This window comes from Osmia lignaria, chromosome 10 (genome assembly GCF_051020975.1).
Source record: "Osmia lignaria lignaria isolate PbOS001 chromosome 10, iyOsmLign1, whole genome shotgun sequence".
NCBI lineage: Eukaryota > Metazoa > Arthropoda > Insecta > Hymenoptera > Megachilidae > Osmia > Osmia lignaria.
In genome coordinates, this window is record NC_135041.1 from 2,737,456 (window position 1) to 2,765,056 (window position 27,601).

The 27,601-nt window shown below is 39.2% G+C and overlaps 3 protein-coding genes across 4 annotated transcripts; 1 reads left to right on the plus strand and 2 right to left on the minus strand.

Moving 5' to 3' along the window:
- Positions 1-10,522: 10,522 nt before the first annotated feature.
- On the minus strand, positions 10,523-11,067 carry LOC117610927 (uncharacterized). The gene is made up of 3 exons (XM_076690563.1): positions 10,842-11,067; positions 10,602-10,764; positions 10,523-10,548 (listed from the first exon to the last, which is right to left on the minus strand). The coding sequence occupies exons 1-3, from the start codon at positions 10,974-10,976 to the stop codon at positions 10,523-10,525; spliced, it is 324 nt and encodes a 107-aa protein (XP_076546678.1). The 5' UTR covers positions 10,977-11,067.
- Positions 11,068-12,294: 1,227 nt separating this feature from the next.
- Positions 12,295-14,744, plus strand: LOC117610928 (uncharacterized). Its single transcript, XM_034338781.2, is given in 3 exon segments — positions 12,295-13,876; positions 13,879-14,377; positions 14,613-14,744. Coding segments are annotated over 3 exon segments (2,091 nt in total). The 3' UTR covers positions 14,623-14,744.
- A 4,094-nt stretch (positions 14,745-18,838) lies between these two features.
- Positions 18,839-27,565, minus strand: LOC143305723 (uncharacterized). Of its 2 annotated transcripts, none has more exons than XM_076690424.1 (2): positions 25,361-25,512; positions 18,839-23,738 (listed from the first exon to the last, which is right to left on the minus strand). In XM_076690424.1, exon 2 carries the CDS (start codon positions 21,735-21,737, stop codon positions 21,027-21,029), a length of 711 nt encoding a protein of 236 aa, XP_076546539.1. In that variant the 5' UTR covers positions 21,738-23,738; positions 25,361-25,512; the 3' UTR covers positions 18,839-21,026. The 2 variants fall into 2 exon arrangements, 1 of the variants encoding a protein (XP_076546539.1); XR_013062862.1 differs by having other exon boundaries at positions 22,680-23,738; positions 25,361-27,565.
- Positions 27,566-27,601: the final 36 nt, after the last annotated feature.

Genomic DNA, 27,601 nt, shown 5'->3' on the forward strand with positions numbered 1-27,601 from the left:
AACGGTTGTTTTTGCATATCTTGCAAGAGATACGTTACAGGATTTGTTCGTTGAATTTTAATAATTGTGAAAATTTTAGTTGTCCAATTCGGGGTATAACCCTTTGCGAATAAGGTTTTGTATCTACTAACTCGCACGTGATCACCGACCTTGTACTTGCCCGGAGCTGCAATCTTTATGTTAGAATATACGGACGATAAGAGTTTCTCCGCATGTTCCGGTGTTACGTCGACGGGACGCATTCTAATCGTACGATGCCTTCTATTATTATAATCTGAGACCAGCGTCGGTAAGACGGTTGTCCACGCGTAGTTTCCATTAAGCGTGAACTTTTTCCACATTTCGTTTTTCAACGTCCTATTCCAACGTTCTATTATCGATGCTTTCATTACACTGTGCGTAGAGTAATGATTTATATCGTATTCTTTCATAAGATTTTGGGATTCTGTATTATAAAATTCCTTTCCCTTATCCGTTTGAAGATTTTTCGGTTTTCTTCCATCATTCAAAACGTTTAAAAATGCATCCGTAACGTTTTTTCCATTTTTCGTTTTCACTGCTACAGCCCAAGCGTATTTAGATAAGACATCGATGATGGTGAGTATGTAATTGTGGCCATTGTTGATTCGCGCATACTGTCGCATCTCTACAAGATCCGCTTGTCAGAGATCATCGTAACCCCGTACAATGACTCGTCTACGTCTAAAGTTATGTCTCGCTGGCGCATGCAACTCGTTGACCAGCTGTATCTTCTCGTCCGTAATATGATTGCTCTTCACCTTCTTCATGTTTGTACACTAACATCATGCTTTACGAACGTGTCAATTTATAATCAACCCGGCTTCTCGAAGTTCTACGATTATAAAAACGATCTCGTTGTCATGCCCCGTATGTCCTGCGGATTTCGAGGATACGAGAAGACGTAATCTATCGACGAGCTCGTTTGGGTCATTCCAGTGCACGTAGTCCACCGCGTTATCATTAGCCACCATATCGAACGGTATCAGATTACCTCCACGCCGCTCGCTCTTAAGCAATTTTGCAATGATATGTTTATACTTGTAACCCTTGTTACTTTTCACAAGCCCCGACGAGATATGGCTGCGTCTATGAGCGTTCGACGACTTTAATATTTCCGCGTATTTGTGTAAATCAGCATCGTTGAACAAGGTGTCATCAGGCATTCTCATAAATAGTAATTCGTACAAACCAGTTGTTCCTCTGTACCTCACTCCATTAATAATCACATCGTCGTTTTTGTTTACGTCAAAAACTGAACTTCCAAGCATTAATTTGTTGCGTTGTACGTATACTCCATACACGTCATCTATCTTCTTCTCACGATCGGTAAAGAGTAATTGAATGTATTTAGCTGCCAACGGCCCCAAATTTTCCGTGAAATGGCTACGTATGTTTTCGCTAGGCTTGTCCAAAATTCGCTGCATAGAAACATTAAGATTCTCGTCACTGTCGCCGTACGTTTCAACGGCATGTATCGATTCTTCACGATGAAAATCGAGGCGATCTTTCGTCACATCCACCGGCCATTCACTCGAAGATGTACCAGGTTCGGAATAAATGCGTGCTCTTGCGGTTTGTATGCTTTGAGGGTTAAGAAAAGGAGTTGACGTCAATTTTTGCGGTTCTTTAATATTCAAAGTTGGGAATGTCGACTCGGATTTTATACCAATCGTGTCTGAATGTGGCGATTCCGCGGACATATTCTCGATAATTCGTTCCAGCGGTTCTACCACGGGTCTCAATCGTTTTTCGATGACTCTCTCTTCGTCGATGCTCTCCGATTTGAGAGCTCTGCGTTTTTTGCATATAGCATCGCTTGTTTTAGCTATAGCATTCGCAACTTTACTCGATTCTTTAATATTACTATTATCCATTGCAAAGAGAAGACGTCTACTCGTTAAGCGTTCTGTCGAAGGACTAAATGTTTCAGAAAACGGCAAATTCGTTAAATCCTTTTCTGTAACGACCACGTTCCATCGAGCTGTCCTTGTCGATTATTACGAAACCATATTTCTGTTCCCAACACTGTGCGCACAATTTACAAAAATTTTCGTACGACATATCTGTATTTACATGATCATTATAAATGTGGCGTAGATTCGTGCCATCTTGTTTGAACACGATCAAAAGGTTGGCATTGTCGCGAATTAGGTGTTTCGGTATTCTCGCGTAAGTCTGACAGAGACAAAAACAGTCCACGCGCGAGTGCCTGCCCATAGCGAAATATTCTCTTTCACGTCTTGCTTGTCGCATGCAACATCATCGAATATAAACACCGAATCGGGCAGCGCCTCGTTCGGTGGCACGACTTCGGTATTATTTGAAAATGAAAAGTATCCGATTTCAGGAACGTCTGTCAAAATTCGTTCGAGATATTTGTACTTTGGTTGTTGCAATGATTTTGAGTATACATATACGTTATTGAATCTTACACCGTTCGGGCTCTCGATCAGACTGATTACGACGTTCGTTTTACCGCAGTTCGATGGACCGCAAATTATACCACGTATCGTATTCGGCAAGAGGGGTCCGTGTCGTCACCGACGATCGTCCATGCGTGTTGTCCTCTCGTCTACATCGAGAATAAGGATGGACAGGGGCTGCTTTGCGAAACGCATATCGTCTATATAATATCCATATATTTAATGATTCAGCCTCTTTATAGGTTGCGGAAAAGCTGCTTGTCCGCGTCATGAACGCGCTTTAACTGCGGCCATAGACAAGCTTTAATCGCGATTAACCCTTTTTCTCCGCGGCGATAACGCGCTTTAACCGCGATTAACCCTTTTTCTCCGCGGCGATAACGCGCTTTAACCGCGATTAACCCTTTTTCTCCGCGGCGGCGGCGGGCACGCGGTGGTGGCGGGCACGCGGAATGCAATTCGTGACCGAGCCATCAAATACGCATCCAAGCAACAACGTGACCGAAAGTCTGTCTCGACGATGCTCTCTCTATCTGTACCAGATTGCACATCGACACGTGTCTGCATGTAAACATGGATTTCGCCCTACTCCCTCGTGTCTTTGAAATAGAAGAACATTCCTTTGTATCTCCTACATTGGAATATGAAACACAAACGTTACACATACAATCGTTCTAGGTAAAACAACATTAAGACGCATAAAGTATATTTTTACTAAATAGATTTTATTATTTTACAGTAATGAACAAAAATAATAAATGATATTAAATGTTTCGTGTTTTAAGACAAATGTTACAATTTTTCTTTTTCGGTGGAGGTCCATCTATGTGCGTGTCATCCCCCGGCCGGTTATAATGTTCCATGCACAGCCCTTCATCCTCCTCCTTCCTTTTTTTTAACCACCATTCGTTTAATATCGATACGTTTCTCATAGCACATGCTCCGTTGTGTGCGATGCATGCCATATGTTTATCCATCCATCCATCCTGAATATGCCGGCTCTTGGTTGGCAAATTCGGTAGATCGTCATCTTTGTTCAAAACCTCTATATTGATTGGACTGACTGAAGGATAAAGTTTCTTCAGCTATTTTTCTTTCTCAATGCCCTTGACGTATACAGATCCATGAATACTATCTTTCAAACACGAAGCGGCACACTTTGAAGCCTTGAATGTCCACGAATGTTGGTACGTTCATATTGATTAGTTGAATTTGTGGCGAAAAATGACTGGTTTTGCTGTGGAATGATCTCATATAAACCCTCTTCCACTTAAGAGAGTTTGCGCACTACATTGATCAGTGGATTGTACTGCACGATACAATCGTGAATGATCAAACAGTAAGCGCTAGTATTTTCAGGAACGTTTTCACTACACTCAAAATCGATTCTTACATCGATTGTAGCGCTTTTTATCGATTCGTTCTGATGCGAGCAATCAATGACAACGAATGGGCCGAAGCCAAAAAAGAGTATCTTATCGTATAGAGCTCTGTCATCACCATTACTGCACATTGCTCCGTAATATGACTTTCTGAATTTTGCATACATGTCGTAAAGGACAGAGTATCTATTTTTATTAAAGTCAAGATTCAAATTGTCATACGGATATGAATCCGAATTTAAATACAATCGAAAATTGGTGAGTTTGCAATCATCAAATTTGGTGATATGTCTATTGAGCCTATTTTTTTTATCCGTTTGTAATGCAAATATTACATATCGCGGTTTTTCTAATTGCGTAGCTGCTTTAATGCTCCATGTATGTTTAGTGGTTGCTTGTAACCTTGGATACTCGTATAAGTCCCAGGAACGGTAACTCATAATTATCGTTTGACCGTTTTCAAGGATGCGCAACAATGAAAGTTTGTGCCTTTCTTCGAGCGTGACATGTGGCATCCTCCACTGTACTTTGTATAGTTGCAGCGTGTATTTTGCACCATCTGTTCCAAAAACAGCGTTTTTGTCGTCTCGCGACCGAATCAGAATCAATTCATGATGCGCATTAATCACTATTCGTTTGTAATCTTCGCAAAAACCGAGCAGCATATTTAGAGGAACACAAAAATCAAAGTAGCCTCCTGCATTGGGTATGTCTATCCAACCAGCGTTTTCAAGCATTTTTGATGTTGTCGTTGTCAACGATACTCCATTTTTTATCATAGTTGTTATTCCAACGTTTTTACAACGATCATTCTCCGCGCCGTTTAATTCATATCGAATTTCATCAAACATAACTGCTGCGCAATTCATTTCTAGTCCAACTGAAGTTCCTGCAACATTGTCATCGTTGAGAATGAGTTTTCCTTCGACGTAAAGGTAACTCTCACTAGGAAACGTGTACAAATCTTGTTGTTGAATGGGAATTCGTATTTCATCATTGTTTCCGAACGTTGTGTTGGCGTATGGGCTGTAACTATGTAATTCGATCATCAGAAATCGGTAAACTGGCAATGTTCAATGGATCCATCATTTTCGTTTCTTAATCACAAAACCCAACGATTGCAGAAATTGCGCGTTTTTATCGCTCAAATCTTGCGATGTGTTCAGTTTGGAGATATTGTCCTTACTAAATGATTGTAAAGAGTCATCACCGTTTAATACATGATTATCATTCCTGCAACCGTGGTAATTGCTGCTGCAAGTACAATTTGTGCGTTTGTGATTGAAGTTCTGGTTCCATCCATTTTCTAACGATCCTTTTAGCAACTCGTTCAACGGGGCGCCCAATAATGTATTCGGCGGATTGTTGATCGGTTGAGTTTTAGCATCTGTGTACAACAGCATTATTTCTAGTAATGTTTGGCATAAGTGCTGCTTGTTCTCTTGAAAGGCTATTAAATGAACGGATATTTAACGTATATTAAACCGTCGCGTCGTCGGAGCGTTCCACGATGTGCTCTTGCGATGTGTCCGATTTGGATATATTTCCTCTACTGAATGATTGTATAATTGTTATCGTTTTTACATCATTATCCTTACTGCAGCTGTCGTAAAATGTTCAGCATGCCGTTCGAGCCGTCCGAGCCGTTCGAGCCGTTCGAGCCGTTCAACAGGCCATCGATTATGTTTATATTCATGTTATTTTTTACACCGCCTAATATGAAGCCTCACTGTCACTTCTTCTCCACGGAAATTTATCAGATTATCGTTTTGATCGGTAATGCGTATACTAAGGTGATCAATGGCTCTCACGATAAGTGGAAGATAAATGACGTTCGAAGGACTTTCCGAAATTTTATATCCTGGCGGCACGCGCGGTGAAAACTCATGAATGGTATGAACACATTGACTGGTTGCTATACGCACCAGTTGTAATATTACATTCGATCCTCAGCACATTTACTTTCATAATATTTACGGGTATATCCGACTCGTGCCATTGCCCCGGCGGTAATATGCGATATGTAGAAAAGCCGAGAAGCGATCCTATATTATTTGGTTTGGTAAAATCGATTGTATAATCACTATATATTTCACTTTTCAAAGTGCTGTTATTTGTACGAAATAAAATGATTTTTGTCTTGTCCATTATTTTCTCTTGCGTGTATTTATTTAGCGCTTCGAGTTCGTACGAACCATCCGGTATCGTGATCTCACCATCGGCATCGAAGTAAAATTTATTGTTTGTAAAGTCAACGTTCGGTATTGTGTTGAAAGCTTGAAAATCAACGAGTCCAAGTTCGTAATTATCATCCTCCAAGTCTATAGGTGGAAAGTAATCAGTGCTAAGCACAGAATTTTTTCCGCTAAACGTAAACGTCAACAACATCTTTGCAACTGTGAAGACTATGTGCATCGAAACTATTTTATACATTTCCAGCTAAAAACTGCAAGCAGAGTTGTCCGCATACACTCGTATTGAATTTTTGATACTGCGCGTGATTGTATAAAATCGTTACATGGTTTCCGAAGTAGTTTATGAACTCTGTCGGTGGCCTCAGATTTCCGAAAGAATCGAAATATTTAACACAATTACCTCGCTTTACATAAGCTACCCAGTGTGTACCAGGACCTTCCGATTTATCTAAATTCACGATACCGCATTCGTTTAAGAACGATTTAGAGGGCAAATTTGTACGCATGAAAACACCTCGAAAATATGGAAAGTTCAACTTTCGTGCAAAGTTATATAACGGTACATTTGTCATTGCGCCCTGTGGAAGCGTTACAATTTGCCGAAGCGCTTCTTTTTTTTTTTTTTTCTTTAATTCCTTTTCCCCGTTTATATGGTGCAAGGTAAAGTCCATGTCCTTCCATAACACGATTGTGCCGTTTCACTTCCTCCAGTGTTTTCCGTGCTGCAGATGCATCGTTGACTGCCCTGGCGATACTTGCTGCACCGTCAGCCACCGTACCCAAAGCTGAATGGCCTGCAAAAATAGGTACAAGTGCTGGAAGAAATCCCCCACGTTTTGCAACTGGAAGTTTGCGCGACTTTGTCTTCTTCTTGTTACTTTTCCGCGCTGCCATTACTTTCTTCTTTGGCTAACTCTTTGGCTAACAATATTTCAGCAACGCGCGCAGACAAAAGTATTTTCCAATCTGGTGCGAATTCTTTTTGTGCTAATTCGAAGATCAAATGTGCATATGCACATCGTACGACTATCGTATAGGAAGTGAAATTTTTTCCTGGGATGTTTGGGTTTATATAGGTAGAGAGAGAAGTTGTAAATGATGCAATACATTATGATTTATTAAAGTATAATTTCTAACATAATTTGTAACATAATCCTTTTTCTCTGTTAAGATGCCGCTGATGCAGCTGTTATTATTGCCTGAATACCTAAAGCTACTAATTCGCAATCAATAATTGAATTTGGATCATAAATATCAGTTTCTTTGATATGCTGCACAACCTCTGCAAGCACTTTTACATCTCCGTATCCTCGAACTAATGCAACAAACTCTTTAAATTTTTGTTCCGCCGAATACAGTTTATCATATAATGCATTATGCATTTCAACTATACAATCATTTAAAATTACCATTTTCTCAAATGTTTTTTTCATCATGCACATGCATATATCATTGCTAATCAATTTAATTACTTTTTCGCCATATAGCACTCCAAATTCAACACTTATATCATTAAAATTGATATTGTCGCGTGTATCTTTTGAATCGTCAAAGAAGCTGCATACGTTGTCTGCTTCGGCTACAATCAGCGATCATGTGACTATGCTCAGCTCCAGGCGGTTGTTTCGGCTGTCTGATAATACGAGTTGCGGGTAGAAACTGTCGCCAAGTATATTTATGCCGATTTCCAAATGCTTTGTACAGGAATCCGTCAATGGATATTTTCGGCCCAAAATTCGACATGATAATTGTGGTGCGATTCTAGAACAAATAAATACCGTTTAAGTATGTTATTAGAACAAATACCGACAGCGTTAAATGAAATGTGTTTCGAACACTTACTTCACGTCATTCTGATGTTTTGTCATTTTTTTGCGTGCCTCTTCTTCTTGAGTAGAACTTGCGGGGCGCTTCCTTTGGCAAAAAAACTCTTTGAAACTTTGAGAATACATATTTCACTTTTCACAATACAATCTCGCGAACGATGCACTTGCGGTGATGGTCAATTTGGTTTTGCGTATGCTTGAAACTTTAGCAAACCCCCTACCTTCTATAGTCACGAATTGCAGTGTCAGATTTGCTGCGTCAACAAAAAAACTCATTTCCAAGACGTAGAAAAAATCATTTCCAAGACGTAGAAAAAAGTGGTCTTCCGATAAGAACAAACAGTTCAAGGTCATGGAGGGAGGGTGTTATATTTCTGCCGACGGTGGTGTCAAATTTCAGTTCAAGGTCATGGGGTGGGGTGTCAAATTTCAGTTCAAGGTCAGGACGTATCATATTTCTACTGACGGTGGCGTCTAATTTTAGTTCAAGGTCATGGGGTGGGGTGGAGGGGTGGGTCTGAGGGGGCGGTTATGGGGTGGGTGCGGGGGGGGAGGGGTGGTTATGGGGTGGGGGTTGTCGAGGACGTATCATATTTCTGCTGACGGTGGTGTCAGATTTCAGTTCAAGGTCATGGGATGGGGAGAGGGGGCGGGGAGGGGGGTATCATATTTCTGCTGACGGTGTGGTGTCAAATTACAAAAAATGCTGACGCCAGTGATTTAGAATCCGCATAGAACAACTACTAATATATATTTAATAACAATATCATTACTATATGTACATGAGATATAATGTAACACACATTTAATAAGAATATCACTATTGGCATATCTACATTAGATATGTAATATACATTTAATAACAATATAACTGTTACTATATCTACATCAGATATGTAATATACATTGAGTAACAATGTCATTGTTCCTATATCTATATGAGATATAATGTTATATACATTTAATAAGAATATCATTATTGGCATATCTACATTAGATATGTAATATACATTGACTAATAATGTAATTATTACTATATCCACATGAGATATAATGCATTATACTTTTAATAACAATATAATTGTTACTATATCTACACCAGATATGTATACATAAGCCAAACCTGCGCATAGCAGATTCTGTCGGATTTCTGTTACAAGGTTTTGTAAGCAGTATGGCTACAGATTTGATGCAGGATCTGTTAAATACAGTTATTGCAGCAGATTGGCGGCATAAATGTAACAAACCCTGCTAAAGCAGATTGGCGTAAGAAACCGAACAGATTCTGCTACCATAACCTGTTGCCAAATTGGAGGCAGAAAGAGATCAGAGTCTGCGCGCAGACTGTAATGGCAGATTTGCGGCAGATTGGCAGCAGATGCTGCAACTTCATCCATTTAAATTTTAAACGGAACAGTGACTATACATCTAACAATAAGTGGTATTTAAAGTCTTTTTCCGAACTACGAGTGTTCAGGAATAAGAACTATATAAATTTGATAGGAGCGCAGTGTATTTTTTTTCAATAACGTGAATTGTAATACTACGAGCGAAATAAAAAGAAAATTATGAATTATAAAATAAAATTATTGATAATTAATAAATTGCAATTAATTGATAATGCGTTTACTTTATTCAATAAAGAAAATGAAAGATACCATTAAACATTTGTCATGTATACAGTATATGTACATTTATATATAATCTTCTGAAAAATTGTCATGATCATAGGAAAGGGACGTATACTAAAAGAACTGTAAACAAAATATATAATAAAGAATAAAATATTTTATTTGGCAGAATAAATTCAAGAATACCAACATTTGTTGCTAGGATAAGGAAAACTGCCAAAACCTTATCAGTATTCACAACAAAAAAATGTACATTTGCAATGTCAACAATATACATAACAAATCAACATATCAATGTTGATATAAGTAATATATAAATACATAAAAATAAAAAGCAATGTATAAAATAATTATATCTTCAGGTCCTCTTCAGTTTCTCTTCAGATCCTCTTCAGTTCTTCTTCAGTTCCTCTTCACGGCTTGACCCCAGCCTGCTGCAAATTATAAATATTATGCATATGTATAAATGTTTATGTACATATGTACATTCTCGCTAGAGGGCACTGCTAGAGCTGCCGTGTGCCGTAGAGAAAGAAAAAAGATTTGGAGTACGGTTTCGAGCAGTTTACAGTTGACACGGTCTCTGCCATCCCATATAAATACGTATAACTATTGGCCTTGAATGAGGTATGTTCCTAATCATACACTGAATCGGCCATAGATGGATTGCTCGCAATGAAAAAGCGAAAGAGAAGAGAAAGATTGGAAAAGATGTGTTTGTATTAGAGTTATTTATCCAAGTGAGTTTATGGCAGTAAATGAAAAAAGGCATGAAGGTACTTGCAAGTACATACGTAAGTACATGTGTTTCAAGGTTATGATTATATATGTAATACAATACAAAACTAACCACTTCCTGTTTCAACGTGATTTTTCCTCAGCAGTCCAAAAGTTATCCACTGTTTTATGCTGAGGATTTCGGGGACCTCTTCTTTTGCTTCGCACTCTTTCCTTAGCAGTGCGAAGCGCCGCTTTTAAGTGTTCCGCTACATCCTTGCGGGACGGCCTTGGGAAGTGCCTATTCTGGAGTACGACATCTAAAAATCAAATGTAAGCATATAATATGAATACTGAATACCATATGAAGTAATAGTATCACAATTATATAAACAGTGATTCTTACCGTGTATAGCATGAACAATTCTTGTCTCGCAAAGTGCGAGATTATTATCTTCGCGGCCCAACCAGGAATAAGATGTTAGCAAGCAGTCACTCACTGTTTCTTTAAAAGAGAGAGTGACTGCTTCCTTCAGGTTGAAGCCGCCCACGTACTCCAAATAGTTTACCTAAATAAAGTAAGTAACAACTGACACAAACATTTGATACATACAGATAAATAAAATGAGACTTCTGTTTCACTTACAACTTCCCTGTAGCTGTCTTCATCAATATTTTGGAATTCCGTCATTCCAGCCAGTGATGAAATTGGTAGAAACGCTGGCTTTGATGGAATTCCATGATGCTGGTGCAGCAGGTGCTGCTGCTGCTTCGCCACCATCTCCAATAATGAATGGGTTTTCCTATAAAGATAAATGATAATTATATATACTTTAATAACATGCAATCAATACTTACGTCACCATGAACTCCAGGTTGCCAATTTTTGTATATAGATCCCTGTAAACATTAATATTTGTAAGAAAATGTCCTTAAACATGTAATAAATTGAGGAATATATTCTTATTCCCAATATTGTATAGAAGAAGAATGAATATGCAACTTACCTTATTTGTAAATTTGTAGGTTCCGTACCTTGCTGCATCCCTGGTTCAGACCTGCTCTCCACTGCATCTGGAATATGAAAACTTTGCGTTGGTGGTGCATATACTGTTGGAGGTGGCCTGTATGTGTTTGATGGTGTGTGTGGCGAGTATATGTTTACGTTTGGTGGTGTGTATGTGCTTGTGTATGGCGAGTATGTGTCTAGTGGTGTGTATGTGTTCGTGTGTTCGTGTTGTCTATAATTATTAGATAGAACTTCATCGTCCACGCTCTCCAAGGTAGCCCTCAGGTCTGTTATGTCCTCGACGATACTTCCGGGGGCCACCTTTAAACGCTTTTGCGGTTCTTCGTCGGAGGACGTGGTTTGATACCGGGCCGGCTTGTTGTCCATCCTCTTCGGACGACGTTCCATTTCCATCTGTAATAAAAGAATATTTGAAGAAAATTTAAAATATGTATACATTCATATCCGCGATACATGTAATTGCAATGAATAAAAGTCATACTTACATTTGAATTCATTCTTGGCAATTGCACTTCTCTCCTGTAGTCCCTATAAAGAAATTGGAAAAAAAATCGCAGTAAAATGTTTTCGAATTTCGCCGTCTCTACCGTCTCTGACGAGCCTCAAAACAGATAACGATCATCTGTGCGGTCGTTCCGTTATAAAACAAAAGACGATCCATCAATTTGAGCGGGAGGTACTCACATTGGTTGGAGAAATCAACATGACGAAAATGCGCATCCAATGAACGCGTTTCCCGCAATAACTGATACATACCAGAGACAGCGTTCAACCGTTTTGTTTCATTCGCTTCGTGTCGCTGAACGAACGGGAGTGCAGTGCAACCTAATCGCAGTCTTATTCTAATCGCATATTAATTAATATAAATTATTCATATATTTTATTTACTATTATAACTACTAACTACCATTTTTCTATTATCTACTAACCATTTTTTTCCACTTTTAAATTATATTCATTTTTTTCATATATTAACCACAAATTAATTTTACTTACATTTATTTTTTCATATACATATATTTACATTTATATTCCTAACATACATTTCATTTAATTAGTACTTTTAATTATGAGTTCCTTTAATTTTAAGTTATCAGTATCGAGGAAACCGATATTTAAAATATCATCGACCAGACAGAGACGCAACATAAGGAATGAGGTAGGGTCCAATAGTGTTGTCTCTTCGTTGGCTTCTCCTTCTTCTTCTTGTATTCAAGAGATCAATGCCCCTGTTAATCTGGCGGATGTTCCTTCATCCTCCACAGATTACGCAGATGGTATTGATGCCATCCATGGTGCAGATGTGGATGACAGTTCTTCTTCCTCTTCTTCTTCTTTGTCTTCTTCAGTATTGTGTAGTTCTGAAGCGGTTCCTGAAACTTCATTTCAGGAAAGTTTGGCTTCCTATTCTGTTGACAACAATATCAATCATGTTCAGGGGAACAATTTACTTACCCTTCTTCGGACCCATACCAGCTTTACGAACCTCCCGAAGGATATTAGGACTGTCCTGGGTACTCCACGGACTCGTGTTTCTACATATGTTGTAGAACCGGGGGAGTATGTTCATTTTGATGTCGAAGCTGAAATTGTTAAGTATATCAGGAATGCTTCTTTTTCACCAGATAGGGAATTAGAATTAGATTTCAGCACAGATGGATGTGCTTTAGATAGAGCGTGAACAATCCATCTGTGGCCGATTCAGTGTATGACTAGGAACATACCTGATGCAAGGCCAATAGTTGTCGGCATTTATAGAGGATTGCAAAAGCCTAGTGATCCTAATAGGCTTTTCAATATGTTCATCATGAACATAACTCATATGCTTTCCAACGGTGGTGTAGATCTTGATGGTACTAAGGTACCAATAAAATTAAGATGCTTTATTGCTGATGCACCAGCAAGAACTTTTATCCTCAACCACCGTGGCCATACATCCAGCCGGCCCTGTTCCAAATGTAAAGTGTCTGGTACGCATAGCGAAGGTAGATATGTCTTCAATGGCATAAAGCATGTGCTTAGAACTGACAACCAATACTCTCAATGTGTAGATGAGGACCATCATAAAGAAGGTTGCAGTCCCTTAGCATCACTACCTTTTGGAATGGTTTCTCAAGTTTCATTTGAATATATGCATTTGGTATGCTTGGGCGTCACGAAAAAAATATTATCTGCATGGATAAGTGGAAAATATTCACGTTTGTCCAAATTGTCAGGTAGCCATCTTGCTGGTATGTCTGCAAGACTGGACAGACTCAGAGAATTTTGACCCTCTGAGTTTGGAAGACCCTCAAGAACTCTGGTGTATTATGCCAAGTATAAAGCAACAGAGTTTAGGCAATTTCTGTTGTATACAGGTCCGGTTGTGGCATATGGGCTCCTCAATGATAATTTATATACTCATTTCCTTTTCCTTCACACCGCTATTAGAATTTTAGCGTCACAATCTCCGTCGAGTCAGTTTCTGAATTTTGCAGAGCTTGGTCTGCAAAAATTTGTTCTGCGTAGTGAAGAGTTGTATGGCCCAAATTTCTGTTCCTATAATGTACATGGTCTTCTGCATTTGACCAATGATGTAAGACGTCTTGGTCCTGTAGATTCTTTCTCTGCTTTCCCTTATGAAAGCAACATGCGCATTTTTAGGAAGTACTGTAAAAACCGGGCCTACCTGTTCAGCAATTCGTGAATAGAATGGCGGAGATTCAGGCTCATGGAGCAAATAGGGCGAGGGTCGTTGCGTCTTCTGATATTGCAGTAACTATGCCTCTTGGATGCGGAACTGATATCCTCCAGTATCGTAGGATACAGTTTAATGGCATGTTCTTCAGTCTTGATATACGCGATAATTGCTGCATCTTGTGCGACGGTGCCATATGTATTCTGTCCTCCATTGCCGAGGACAGAAATACATTCCGCTTAGGTGTCCAGAAATTCACAGAGGTCGGTGATATTTTTGATATCGGAATAAAATCCTCTGCTGTAGGTCTGTATAAATGTCGATATTTGAGCCCCGAATTTAATATTAGTCCATACGATGTTTGTTCAAAGTGTTTCCGAATGCCGTTTCCTGGAGACAACATGGACGACAATGAAGAGGACGAACAAGAAAGAAGAGAATACGCCGTGGTTGTGATGCTACATTCCGACAACATGTAAGATCGATATGTACATATACGTATTTTCCTACTGTTAGCGTTTTGAGTGTTGGCAGTGGGAAGGAATGCAGGCTTGATTGGTTGTGCCCCATCTAGGCTCATACGCATTTTCGGCCGTACTGCCAACTTTTCAAACACGTACAGTATTTATTTGAAATCATTAAATACATAAATAAATGCAACATGTATTCATCTCTCTGCATCTCTTTCAATATTGCTATTGGTTTTACAGGCTACACTAAAGACGCGGGAAGGATATGGCGTTTAAATAAGAAATATATCTAGGATGAAGCGGCTTTAATTTTAAGGTATGACCCACTAAATGCTTTTGTTATTATAGTATTATTCTTACCATTATCCTATATGACAGGTTTGAAAATTAACTACTTTTTCTGACCGATTTTCAGAAGCTACAACCTACCCTACGAATGAGGGTAAAGCAATGCTGAAACAGGCGGTTCCGGTGTATATACAGTAAAAGCTGGATATATGCAACAAACATTGGGACCCAGGCGTTGCATATATCCAGTCGAGGTGTCGAATCTCGGGTTACACGCGACGAGCAGCCAAGCGTGAACGTAGAAAAGGACAGACAGTGGCAGAAAGAGAGAGGTCCGATGATCAAAGGAAAGAGCCGAAACGTATCGGTGTGACTAATACTAATTGAATCAAAAAACTTTTTTATTTTTGACTTTTTTTTAATGAAACTTGTACTAGCGCATTGGTCAGATTTTTGTGATTAAAGTGGTACCAAACACGATATAGTTTCAATTATAATTACTTAATAAAATTGATGTTAAAAGTTGGCGAAAAGCAAAGGAGGATTGGAAATGAAAACCGGCTGCGGTGTCGGCTCGAGTTTCAAACGTTGCATATATCCTGCCGAGGTGTCGATTCTGGGCATTTAAACGTTGCATATATCCAGTCTTGGTGTCGATTCTGCGTCCGTACAAATCGTTTGTACCGTGCCGCGATACCTTTTCTACGTTCGTACACAACATGCGACGTGTTGCATGTTGCATGTTGCATGTTTGATGAATCTTTGGTGTACGGCCTGCCTTATATATATGTACAGTTTTATTATTATTTTAATAAATAAATATAATTCAAATCATATCGTGTTTGGTACTATTTTAATCAGAAAAATCTCACAAATGCGTTAGTAAAAGTTTCATTAAGAAAAAGTTAAAGATAAAAAAGTTTTATCGTTCAGTTAGTATTAGTCACACCGATATTACGGTCGGATCATATTACAGGGTTTCCTCGCCGAGCGGCTCGGTTTGGCTTAGGGGGATCCCCCCAAGTGGAGGGGATAGCGATGTTGCGTATATCCAGCCAAACTTTTGTTGCATATATCCAGCTTTTACTGTATAGGTAAGTACGAGGAGCAGGGTTTTTAGTGGGTATACGGAGTCCCACACTACCGGGCTTGCAGCCCCTGCCCGGTGTGCATAAAGCATTTTCTCCCTCCTCGCAAAAAAAAGAACCCCTAGGAACTAATCCTCGTCAAAATATTTTATCCTAATCTAACCCTAACCTAACCTCAACCTAACCAACCCTCGTCAAAAAGTTTGGAAACACCTCATTTAAAATTGGACCAAACGACAAGATTCTTTGAGAAGTTCTACAAATGAATTTACTAACATATGTACCTTTGTCGTTTTAAAAAATTTCATTGTTCATAGTAACTTCTTCATTGGATTAATACTAATGAATTGTACTTTCCTTTTTCGTGTACGGTAACGGAGACGTTTCAAGAAAAAGCAACTGGATACGCGGTGCATACACGAGCACGCTCGCTTCAGCCCAAATGCAGTGGAGAAGAGGAATCACCACAACAAAGAAGAAATAAATAAAATACTAGCAGTCACAATTTTGGAATTCGATTACAAGTAATATAATTTCACATTTCTTCTCTTTGTTTGCAGTACTTACAATCCTGATTTCAAATTTTTGACTGACAGTATACTTCACAGAAATTGTTAATATAAAAATGAACACCGAAATTATAAATATGTATTTTAAATTAATAAATACATATATATATGTCGGTTATTATGAAAGTGGTGTAAATAGAAATGTAAAAAACATTGAACTTGTCAGTTCTTATGTATTATGCCGTTCAATATAACTGATAAATTTTGACTTATACCACATTCATAATAACTAGCACATATGTATATTAATAATAAAATAAAAATATTGTCAGATTTCTTTTTTTCCCTTAAAAAATAAGTAATAATAAGAATTTAAAGAGCTCATTTAAATGCCAGTATATGCGCGTCCATTTAAAATTCAAATGGCTGAAGTTGCAGGATCTGCTGCCAATCTGCCGCAAATCTGACGTTACAGTCTGCGCGCAGACTCTGTTTTGTTTCTGTCGCCAATTTGGCAACAAGTTATGTTAGCAGGACCTGCTCGGTTTCTGACGCCAATCTGCTATATGATTCTGTAGGCAGGTCCTGTTTGCAGAAGCGCAGCCAAATGCGGAAACAGATGGCTATGGATTTGTAGACAGATTTTACCAGAGTCTGCTGCCAATCTGCTGCCAATCTGCATACAAATTGCTATCAACTGCAGTTGATAGTGTTTCTAGAATCTCATGAATTGAATAGTACTGGTATAAATTTTCTATTCCTTTTGCTATCACTGTGAGATAATCACAAGCAATCGAAATAATACTTTCTTTTTATTAAGGGTAGCACTTATTTCACATTTCATTTTTTAATAGTATGTACTACAGAGGTGCCCACTTAAGCGTCCACAATCGGGACCGAATACGGACGCTTAAATGGGGAGGTGACTTCTGCGAATTCAACTGAAGGAAGGAGAGGAAATGAGTGCGAGTAGGATACGTATATTCTATACATGCGAATGCGGTGGTCAATTCGAACGTCATTTGTCATTCCGAATCCATGATTGTAAGGTCGTGATTCCACATACGTGAAAACTTCGATATGTGTGGAACTTCTGTTTCCAAGAACTGGTGGGGATAGCGACGGACTCTTATGTGGGCAAAAATGCGGACGCCTAACTGGGCACCTCTGTAATAAGAAAACACAGATTCAAATGAACGTTCGTGCTAACAAATATGCACATTAACCGCATTACTTATAAACTGGGCACATCACCTCAAGCTTAAAAATGTGGTGTAATTTATTATTAATTTATAATATCAGAATGAACTAATTAATAAATATAGTATAGGTTAGGTATAATATCCAACTGATTTAAACATTATTTGTATTTAGTGTTATATCTTTATTTTCACTTTTGAAATATGCATAAAGAATTTGAACTATCCGAAGTATGTTTTTATTAACATACTGCAACAAATTTAATGGATCTATTCAACTTTTCTACTTCATAATTTTTTGGTTGCAATTCCCTCATCAATGTCTGAATAAATTTTGAAAATAAAGAAAAAGATATCATATTATTAAATACTGATACATTGTACTCAAAAACATTAATTTGGAATAAAGAATGCATTGAAGAAAATAAGATTTAATATTTCTTTTACCTTAAACATATTTCCACATATATCTTGCAAGAAAGTAATTGCATCTGTTTGCATAGTACTTATGTTTTTGTTATATGTCCTAGTATTTCATTCCATGCTGGAAATATCTGTAATGTATCTATTCAACTTTTCTGCTCCATAATTTTATGCTTGTAATTTTTTCATGAATGTCTGAATATATTGGAAATGGGTATTAAACTAAAAATAATGATACAGTTTCTAAAACACAAAATGAATTTATTTCTCAAATGAACACTCAGAAGACGTCTGCACAGTTTGAAAACTAAAGATGAAGTGAGTTGTCAGCGGAGAAACCCCTATTGGATCCACTTAGAAAACTAAATATAGAAATGCCCGGAGTTTTATTGCTCAGGCCATTCCTGGAAAACTCTATACACCCATCGGTCCCCAACCTAAAGACCGTTGTATAAACCATGACTCTGTCCGTATCCTTTGACACTGGACTTGTTTTTGTTACCTGATTATTTCCAGATAAACTAACAGAATAAATGCTGAAAATATAGAAAAAGAAATCATATTATTATATATTGCTACATTATACTCTACAATATTAATTTGGAATAAAGAATGTATTGAAGAAAGTAAGGTTTAGTATTTCTTTTACCTTAAACATACTTCCAGATATATCCTGTAAGAAAGTAACTGCATTCAATTTCCACATGTTATTCACTATAACCTATACCTGTCAATCAATCAATCAATCAATCAACTCAACTCACTAATTTCGCCCCTAAGCGCCGGCGCTTTTGGGGACTTATCTGTCCCCTGTTGCGTGTGGATTTAGTGTTCTAGAGATATTTAGGATTTGCCGAACGTGGGTAAGGTGCCCGTGGAGTGCTGAAGCGCTCTGCTCGCGGCGCGGCTTTTAATAAATCAAAATACTTTTGCGTAGGAAATAAAAATTTATACGACTTTATTTCGTGACTATAACTTTGACAAAAATGTATGCAGGCTGCCATCCCCTCCTCGCTGGATCCTGAATCCTCAGGATCATCCCTGGCCCAATGGTGGAGGAGCCCATCCCTGTCCGGAGGCGGTCCCTCTCCCTGGCTTCGGTCCACCCTTGGGCGAGTGGAAGATGGTGTGCCCCGCCAAGACTCGAGAACGATTCCATGCACACGTGCTAAGAGAAAGCGTGGGATCCAGAGAGAAAGAAAGATAAAAAGGTCTCGCGCTAGCGAGCCAAGGCAACCCTTAAGAGAATTTACGACCCTCTGTAAACAAGCGGGATGTCGAAGAGACTTCGACAGTTTCAAGAACCAACATGATTTTCGTTAAGAGTAACGAATTAGATACGGCCCGCAATAAATTAGTTTCTTAAAAACTTCAAGTGTGACAGTCTTATTTCTCCGGATTTCCAACTCTCTCTCAGCACGATCACCCGCGCTGAAAGGTTTACAGTGTCCTATCTTTTATTTGTTTATTCCTTTGAATTTTGGCTCCTAATTTATGAGCATTGATATAACATAATGCAGACATGCTGCAACCATACTCTTATGGCATCGTCGCCATATTACATTTCATTCAATGCTTGTGATTACAAGCTTGCAGCTAAATTCACTCGATATTGCACACATACATACAGGCGAGGTTTGCAACCCTATCGGCCACTCGCCTTCGGGGATGTGCTGGCAGCCCCGCCAACACCAAACCCCGCGCATTTTTAAATTTCGTCACTCATACCTGTCCATACTTTTAAATCTTACTCTGTCCATACTTTTAGAGTCTGCTCATCTTTTGTCCGAATCGGTGTATATGTGTGCGTGCATGTGTACGTGTGCATATGTGTCTGTGGGACCCCTTTTAGTCGCCTCTTACGACAGGCAGGGGATACCGTGGCCGTATTCTAAGCTCCCCGAACCACAGGGGGTATCAATCAATCAAAACTTTCACCCCGATTTGCTTTTCGGGGGTGCTTTAGCACCCCCGAAGGCAAGGGGTTGGCATTTTTGGGGACTTTTCCGTCCCCGTGTTGCCCAACGAACGCTCTCGTGCCCGCGCCTAGGGAGATGGGTTGGCAGAACGCTGCCAACCCCAAACTCCCGCGCATTTTGAAAAGCTAATTTTCCTCTTTGTGCTTTATCTTATTTTTACATGTTTTCGCTTTCTTTTTAATCCATACTTTTACATTTTCACTCGTTCCATACTTTTGTATCCATATATTCTCCTCCATACTTATAATTCTACCCTTTAGCGCCCCCGTTATTTCTCGATGCGCCATACTTTTATTATCTTCTTATTCCCTCGTTTCTATAGTCGTTTTCTATCGTATTTTAGATCGAAGTGTATCAGCGCTTCTTATTTGAATTACAGATATCTTTTCTTTGCAATCTTACAACCTAATGCCTATCCTAGTTTACATTTGATTATTCTATTACTATTGCTAGAAATTTATTTACATACTTTCCTTACTTTGAGTATTTCACATTTTCACTCCCTCACACTCCATTCACACCATCATACTTGCAGTTATCCTTCCTTATTCCTTATCAGCCGAGCTATCGGTAACCATCCTTCAAGTCTACTATTTCTTTGAATTTCTAGTTTACTCTACTTTGTCAATATCATTTAATTCCTTGCTGACTCTATTCTGTTGCCTCGAAGGTCTGATTCCGTTTACATGCTCGACATGTTTAGTTCGCCATTACCGCATTCCCAAAAGGGGTATGATTTTGTCTTTTCTTTTCTTTCTTTTACAGGTCGTTCATCCTTCCACTCATCCCAGGAACGGACACCCGGCTCCAGGGCCCCCGCACGCGGTGGTCGGCTATTTTGGGCCAGGGTCTTTTATTATTTCTACCATTTTACTTTCGCTTCTCTATTTTTCTAATAAAGATTATAAACCCTCCACTTTGTCATTTAATTTTTACCCGCCATGCGGCAGGCGCCCCCAGTCGGCGCCGCCTCCATCCCTCATCCTCTTTCTCGCTTCACACTTTCTCTCTCTCATACTCACACCCGCTAGAGCCGGTTTTACCGAAAATAGCGACTCGATCATGCCACGCACGCGTATTAAATTATTCTTCCCGTTTTTATTAGAAATCTCGCAACCGCCACGCATACAGCCGGTCTTTCTTTTCTCACAAGGTCTTGGTATTGTGGTCAGCCGCTGAACCCCTTTTCTCGCATCTTCGCCACGAATTCGTCCCTGATGTGATCGTACTTCTCGCATTCCCAGAGGACGTGAGCTAGGTCCTCCACGTGCTCTCTACAGTCGCATCCATGGTCCTCCACCAGGTGTTTCCTCGCCAGTGACTCGCTCAGGTTGTAGTGGTTGGCTCTTATTCTGCTGAGCACCGATATTGTCCTTCTGTCTTGGGTAACGAATTTTTCAAACCACGATTTTCGGCGCTGTTTGTTCGTATCTATTTCGCTAAAGTATTTAACACCTTTGTATCGCGCTTCGTTTCTGATTTCCGTCGCGAACTCTTTCCACGCATTCCCTACCAGATTCACTAGCATGTCCCTTTTGGCCGCCGCGTCCGCTCTCTCATTACCCGCGATTCCTCTATGCGCAGGCACCCACACAAATACCACTGGCGTTTTTTTCCGGTTCACAGTCTCATTCAACGGTAAGTTTTTCATTAAGTATATTTCACATAATTCTTTCATAATTTTCGCCACAATTTCTCCTCTTTTCATCTTAACAATGTCTTTAATATCTTTGTTTTTTGCAGCTTCTAGTACCTTCAACACACTCGCGGAATTACTATAAACGAGCAGTCTTCTACCATCACCGGACTGACTGTACAACCTGAGTGCCTCCGCCACCGCCACTGCTTCCGTAGTGAAGATTGTGGCTCCAGGGTTCATGCTGAACGTATTCTACTCCCAGTTATTTTGCTGTTTCGTCACCACAGCTGCACCCACCGCCTGGGCTCTCTCTCGTTTCGACCCATCGGTGTACATCTCGGCAAATTCCTCGTCTATCGAGCCGTACCGCTGTCTGGTTTCATCAGGGCCGCTTCTGGTAATACCATCATCTCACCCGCTCTCCATTCTATCCAGGGTTCAGGGCAGGCCGCCAATTCCACCACTGGACGCTCCGCGCCAGCCCTCGCTGATTCCATCAGATCTATGTTTTTTCTGAAAATTTTTATCACATAAGTCCATTTGTTTTCCAACCTATTACTGAATCCTTCCCAAGCTTCGTACAGCCATTCGACGAACGCGCCACTACCGTTTCCTATTTTTTTAAGGAGGTATTTACCCGTTAGCAACTCTATTCTATTTCTAAACGCCATTATACCCGTTTCCACGTGCATGACATTGGCTGGAGTCGATATTCTATATCCCATCGCTACCCTCATCCCTGCATTCTGTATCTTATTCATTCTATCTACATTGTTAACACTGCCATCGGTATATATCATAGCCCCGTACTCGACCACCGACCTCACGAGCGCCTTGTACAGTACCAGCATGATTCTTTGATCGACTCCCCTCGCGATATGCGCGATGTACCTCAGCATGTTCAACCTGTACTAGCTGTTCTTTCAACGTTTCTAGTGTGCTCTTTAAAGTAGCATTTATTATCAAACATAACCCCCAAGAACTTTGCCTCGTTTGATTCTGTTATTCTAGTATTTCCCACCCTTACTTCTACAGGTTGGTTGGCTCTGTGGTCTGAGCTCCTCGTTCTTCGCCATCTTGAGAAATTTACTATCACCGTTTTTTCTATGGACAGGCCTAGCCCTATTTTGTTCAGGTTCTCTATGATCTTGTCAAGGGCATTTTCCATTTTTCTACCGTTACCTATTCTTTGATCTTCCGTCGAAACGTATATGCCTATGTCGTCCGCGAATTGTAGTTTTACTATCTCTTCATCGTCAATTCCCCCCATCATGTCGCTTGTGTAGATATTGTACAGGATAGGGCTCAGTACCGATCCCTGGGGGAGTCCTCTTTTTATTGTTCCCTCCACATCTTCCTCGAATCTTCTGATTACCGTGACAGTTCTGTCTTCTAGCCAGCTCTTAATATATTTGAATATTTTTGTTGGGCACCTTTTTTTTCATTAGGATTGACAAGAGCATACCATGATCGACCCTGTCGTATGCCAATTTAACGTCGAGAAACGCCGCTAGTGTGGCTCTGCCATTGTGAAAGCCACTCTGTACGTCTGTTCTTATTCTGATCAGGTTATCGATCGTCGATCTTCCCCTTCTGAATCCGTTTTGCTATTCACTATTCTTTCCATTAGTTTACCCATACAGTTGGTCAGAGCTATCGGTCTTAGCGCCTTTTTCCCGGGTTTGTCTAGGAGGATCACCGCAGCCGTTTTCCAGCTCGGTGGTATCACCCCCATTTCCCATATCCTGTTGAACAATCTTAGCATTATCTATAGGAAACTGAAGGGCAACATACCTATCGTTTTATTGTCGATTCCATCTTTTCCCGGGGCTGACTTTTTATTCATTCTTTCTACGGCACTCGAGATCTCCTTCGTGCTCAGTGGTCGCTCATATGCTTCGGCTGGTTCACTTGCATACATTATCCTTTGTTCTTCCGTAGTAATCTCGGCGCCCATATGCTTCGGCTGGTTCACTTGCATACATTATCCTTTGTTCTTCCGTAGTAATCTCGGCGCCCGTTGATGATGTTAGTATATCATCGTCAAATATTTTATCCGCTTTCGCTTGTTCCAGCTCACTTCTTTCCCCGTTGGTCATGAGATTCTGTTGGTGTTTTCTCCCCTTTTGTAACCCTTTTATATTTTCCCATAGGGATTTACAGTCCGAGCTGTGATTGATGCTTTCCGCGAACTTTTCCCAGGATTCTTTTTTCCTCTTTTTGACCATAGCTTTCATTCTCCTGTCACATATAGTTGTTCCATGTATCTTCGTTTGGTCTTCTGTTAAAGGCGATAAGGGCTCTCCTTTTCTCTTCCCTTACTCCATCGCATTTGTCGTCCTACCACCTTTGTCTATTTCTTTTTTTTCTGCTTTCAGTGGCCCTACCTTGATTGTTGCGAGTTTGCTTGATTTTCGTGGCTCCCGCCGCTTCTAGGCCTCTGTATATTGCCTCTCTTAGTTTTAGTTCTTCCTCTATTTCATTTCCCACCTCATGCTCCTCACTCAGCATCTCGCTGGCCTAAGCATCCATCTTCACTCTGAACATGTTCCAGTTGATTTTTTTGTATTCGTATCTTCTGGTCGAGAATTTTCTGCCCTCTATGCCAGGTGGCACGCTCATTTCAAGTCTCAAAGGGTATAGCAGGATAAGATGGTCAAAAGTGCCCTTGAGCCGAATTTGCTTCGCACTGCACCATTCGATAGCATATCCCAAAAAACCATGGTACACCAAGTTTCAACCCTGTACCTCAACCGGGAGGGTAGTTACAGGGTAAGAAAGAAAAAGTAGTTTTTGCCATATTTTCCCTATTTAATGGCATTCAAAAAATCTGAAAAAATTCTAGAATATTCTAGCCATGTTTCTTTATGATTGTGAATTTTCTCAGATTTTTCGGTTGCAAATCCTAGGCGTGAAAAATCAAAAACGCAAAAAAAAGTCGAAAAATAGAGATTTCGGGTAGAAGCTTTCGAGACACTAGATTTTTACTTTTACAGTAGTTAGATATTAGCATGACTGGTGTCCTCAATTTTTTTCAGATTTTTCATTCTGGTGCGTCAAACCGAAAAAAATCAAAAACCGATATTTTCGACATATTTAGTGCGATAACATGAGAAATACATTCAATTTCTACATTTCCTTTACACACTTAGTGCATTATGTGATTTCGAACATTTTTGCACTGGATGCAGTAAAATCTGAATGGAGAGAGTGAAGTTATTATAAATAATTGAAAATTACGCACCTTATCCTCTAAAATATTAGAAAGTTTTTCAACGTCGCTGATGGATAAGTCGGTAAGGTGTCCGACTATGGAACCGCTGGAAACTTTTTTGTCACGAGTTCGCGCCCCATGAATGTACAATTCTATTTTTTGTCATAAAACAATTTTTTTTTAAATTATTAATCACATAAGAATACACAATAATCATTTAATAACGTATGAAAATAATTTTGAAATATTTTATTATTAAGTATACATAAAAATAAGTGGTGCACTACCGATTTTCTGATTTCGTACTGTTCTAATTACGGATAGCTCCCAATATTTTGTTAATTGAAAAGCTGTGTTGTTGTTGGTTTATGATGGATATTGAAAGCAATACAGATATGTATATTTTACCTTAATTGTACATATAGCCAAAGAGTCGGTTGTGTACCACTGATTTTTATGTATACTTAATAATAAAATATTTCAAAATTATTTTCATACGTTATTAAATGATTATTGTGTATTCTTATGTGATTAATAATTTAAAAAAAAATTGTTTTATGACAAAAAATAGAATTGTACATTCATGGGGCGCGAACTCGTGACAAAAAAGTTTCCAGCGGTTCCATAGTCGGACACCTTACCAACTTACCCATCGGCGACGTTGAAAAACTTTCTAATATTTTAGAGGATAAGGTGCGTAATTTTCAATTATTTATAATAACTTCACTCTCTCCATTCAGATTTTACTGCATCCAGTGCAAAAATGTTCGAAATCACATAATGCACTAAGTGTGTAAAGGAAATGTAGAAATTGAAAGTATTTCTCACGTTATCGCAGGAAATATGTCGAAAATATCGGTTTTTGATTTTTTTCGGTTTGACGCACCAGAATGAAAAATCTGAAAAAAATTGAGGACACCAGTCATGCTAATATCTAACTACTGTAAAAGTAAAAATCTAGTGTCTCGAAAGCTTCTACTCGAAATCTCTATTTTTCGACTTTTTTTTGCGTTTTTGATTTTTCACGCCTAGCATTTGCAACCGAAAAATCTGAGAAAATTCACAATCATAAAGAAACATGGCTAGAATATTCTAGAATTTTTTCAGATTTTTTGAATGCCATTAAATAGGGAAAATATGGCAAAAACTACTTTTTCTTTCTTACCCTGTAACTACCCTCCCGGTTGAGGTACAGGGTTGAAACTTGGTGTACCATGGTTTTTTGGGATATGCTATCGAATGGTGCATTGCGAAGCAAATTCGGCTCAAGGGCACTTTTGACCATCTTATCCTGCTATACCCTTTATGATTTGGTGGTCAGACCCCAGCGTTAATCCTGAGTTTTCAGTGTTTATTATCTGTAACATTTCAAAGTTTGTGATTATTAAGTCGATATTTGAGGCCCTGCGAGAGCCCGAAGCGGGGCGTGACAGGGTGTCTCGATTCGCCACGAATAGATCTTTTTCATCAAGGACGTTTTCCAGTCTTGTCCCTTGCGTGTCATTCTCCACACAGTTCCATCCCGTGTTTTTCGCATTCATGTCGCCCATGATTATTGTTTTGGAGTTTCCTTCCACATTTTCCATCAGGTTCTTCCACTGTGTGCGCGACGTATTTGTCGCTGGATTTCTATATACCAATATCAGGTCGACACTTTGCGCATCACTCCCAACAGTAATCGCCAAAGTTTCCATATGTGTATTTTCTATCAATGTCTTTTCTTTCGTCTTTATTTGTTCCCTGATAATGAAGCAGAGTCCTCCTTCCGTAGCTCCTCTTCTATTACCTCTGTTATTGCTATCCAAAGCGTCTCTTCTTATCACTTTATATCCTTTAAAGTGCAGGTCAAATTCCGGATACAACCATGTTTCCATTATTGCGAGGATATCGTATTCATCAATCATTGCTTTTATTTCGGCGGTTTTGCCTCTCATACTCCTTGCATCCCAGATACCTACTAACATTTGTATTAGTGTCAGATAGTATGCAGTTTTTATTTTTATTTTTTTTATTTTTATCTCTTAAGGCTACCTTTGTTAGTTCTACTGAGTATGTATGTATTTATATAGATTATACCTTATATCTAGCAAACAATTCTTCTTTTTGGTATTTTTGATTTTATATTTGTTTTTTTTTTTTTTTTTTTTTTTGAAACTGGGTAATATAATTATGGACTAAGGATAGATATTAATTGATACCTTACTACTAACTGTACAGTTATTATAATTTATGTATTTATTTCCAGTCACAGATGTAGATCTGTTGGAATCTAATTCTTGTTGATCTCTTTTTCTTCCTGTCCAACTTCCTTATCCATGGTTGGTTCGACATCCTTAACTTCTATTTCCACCGTCTCGACTTCCTTTTCCAAAGCCGGTGGTGGAGGAGTTTTTGGCCTGTCGTCCTCTTCCATTTCCACACCCTTTCCTACTTCATGTTTCTCTCTTTCTTTTTCTTCGTTCAGTCTTTTTATTTCTTCACTTCGTTTTTTTTGTATAGCGAATCGTTTCGCCTGTTTCTCTGGGATAATGGTTTCGTAATGAGGTCCGTTACCCCACCAGTCTTCTTCGGGGTCGACTGGGATTTCATTTTCCTTCCGGTACTTTTCCTTACGTATTTTTTCTTCAAGATTTTTTACCAGGTTCCTTTCTCTGATAAGGGTTATAATTTGTTCCATTATTTCCTCATCTGGCTTGTCTCTAATTACGTCCAGCAACTTATAATTTTCTCCTCTTATTCTATTAGTAATCCGCTTCTTTTTCATCTCCTCCTCATGGTTGTATCCTTCATATATGTTTATTTTTGGGGCTATGTTCACCCAAGGTCTCACTCTATCGTGTGGTACTCGATTCATTATTCCCACTCTTCCCTCTCTTTGGGCTTTTCTAAT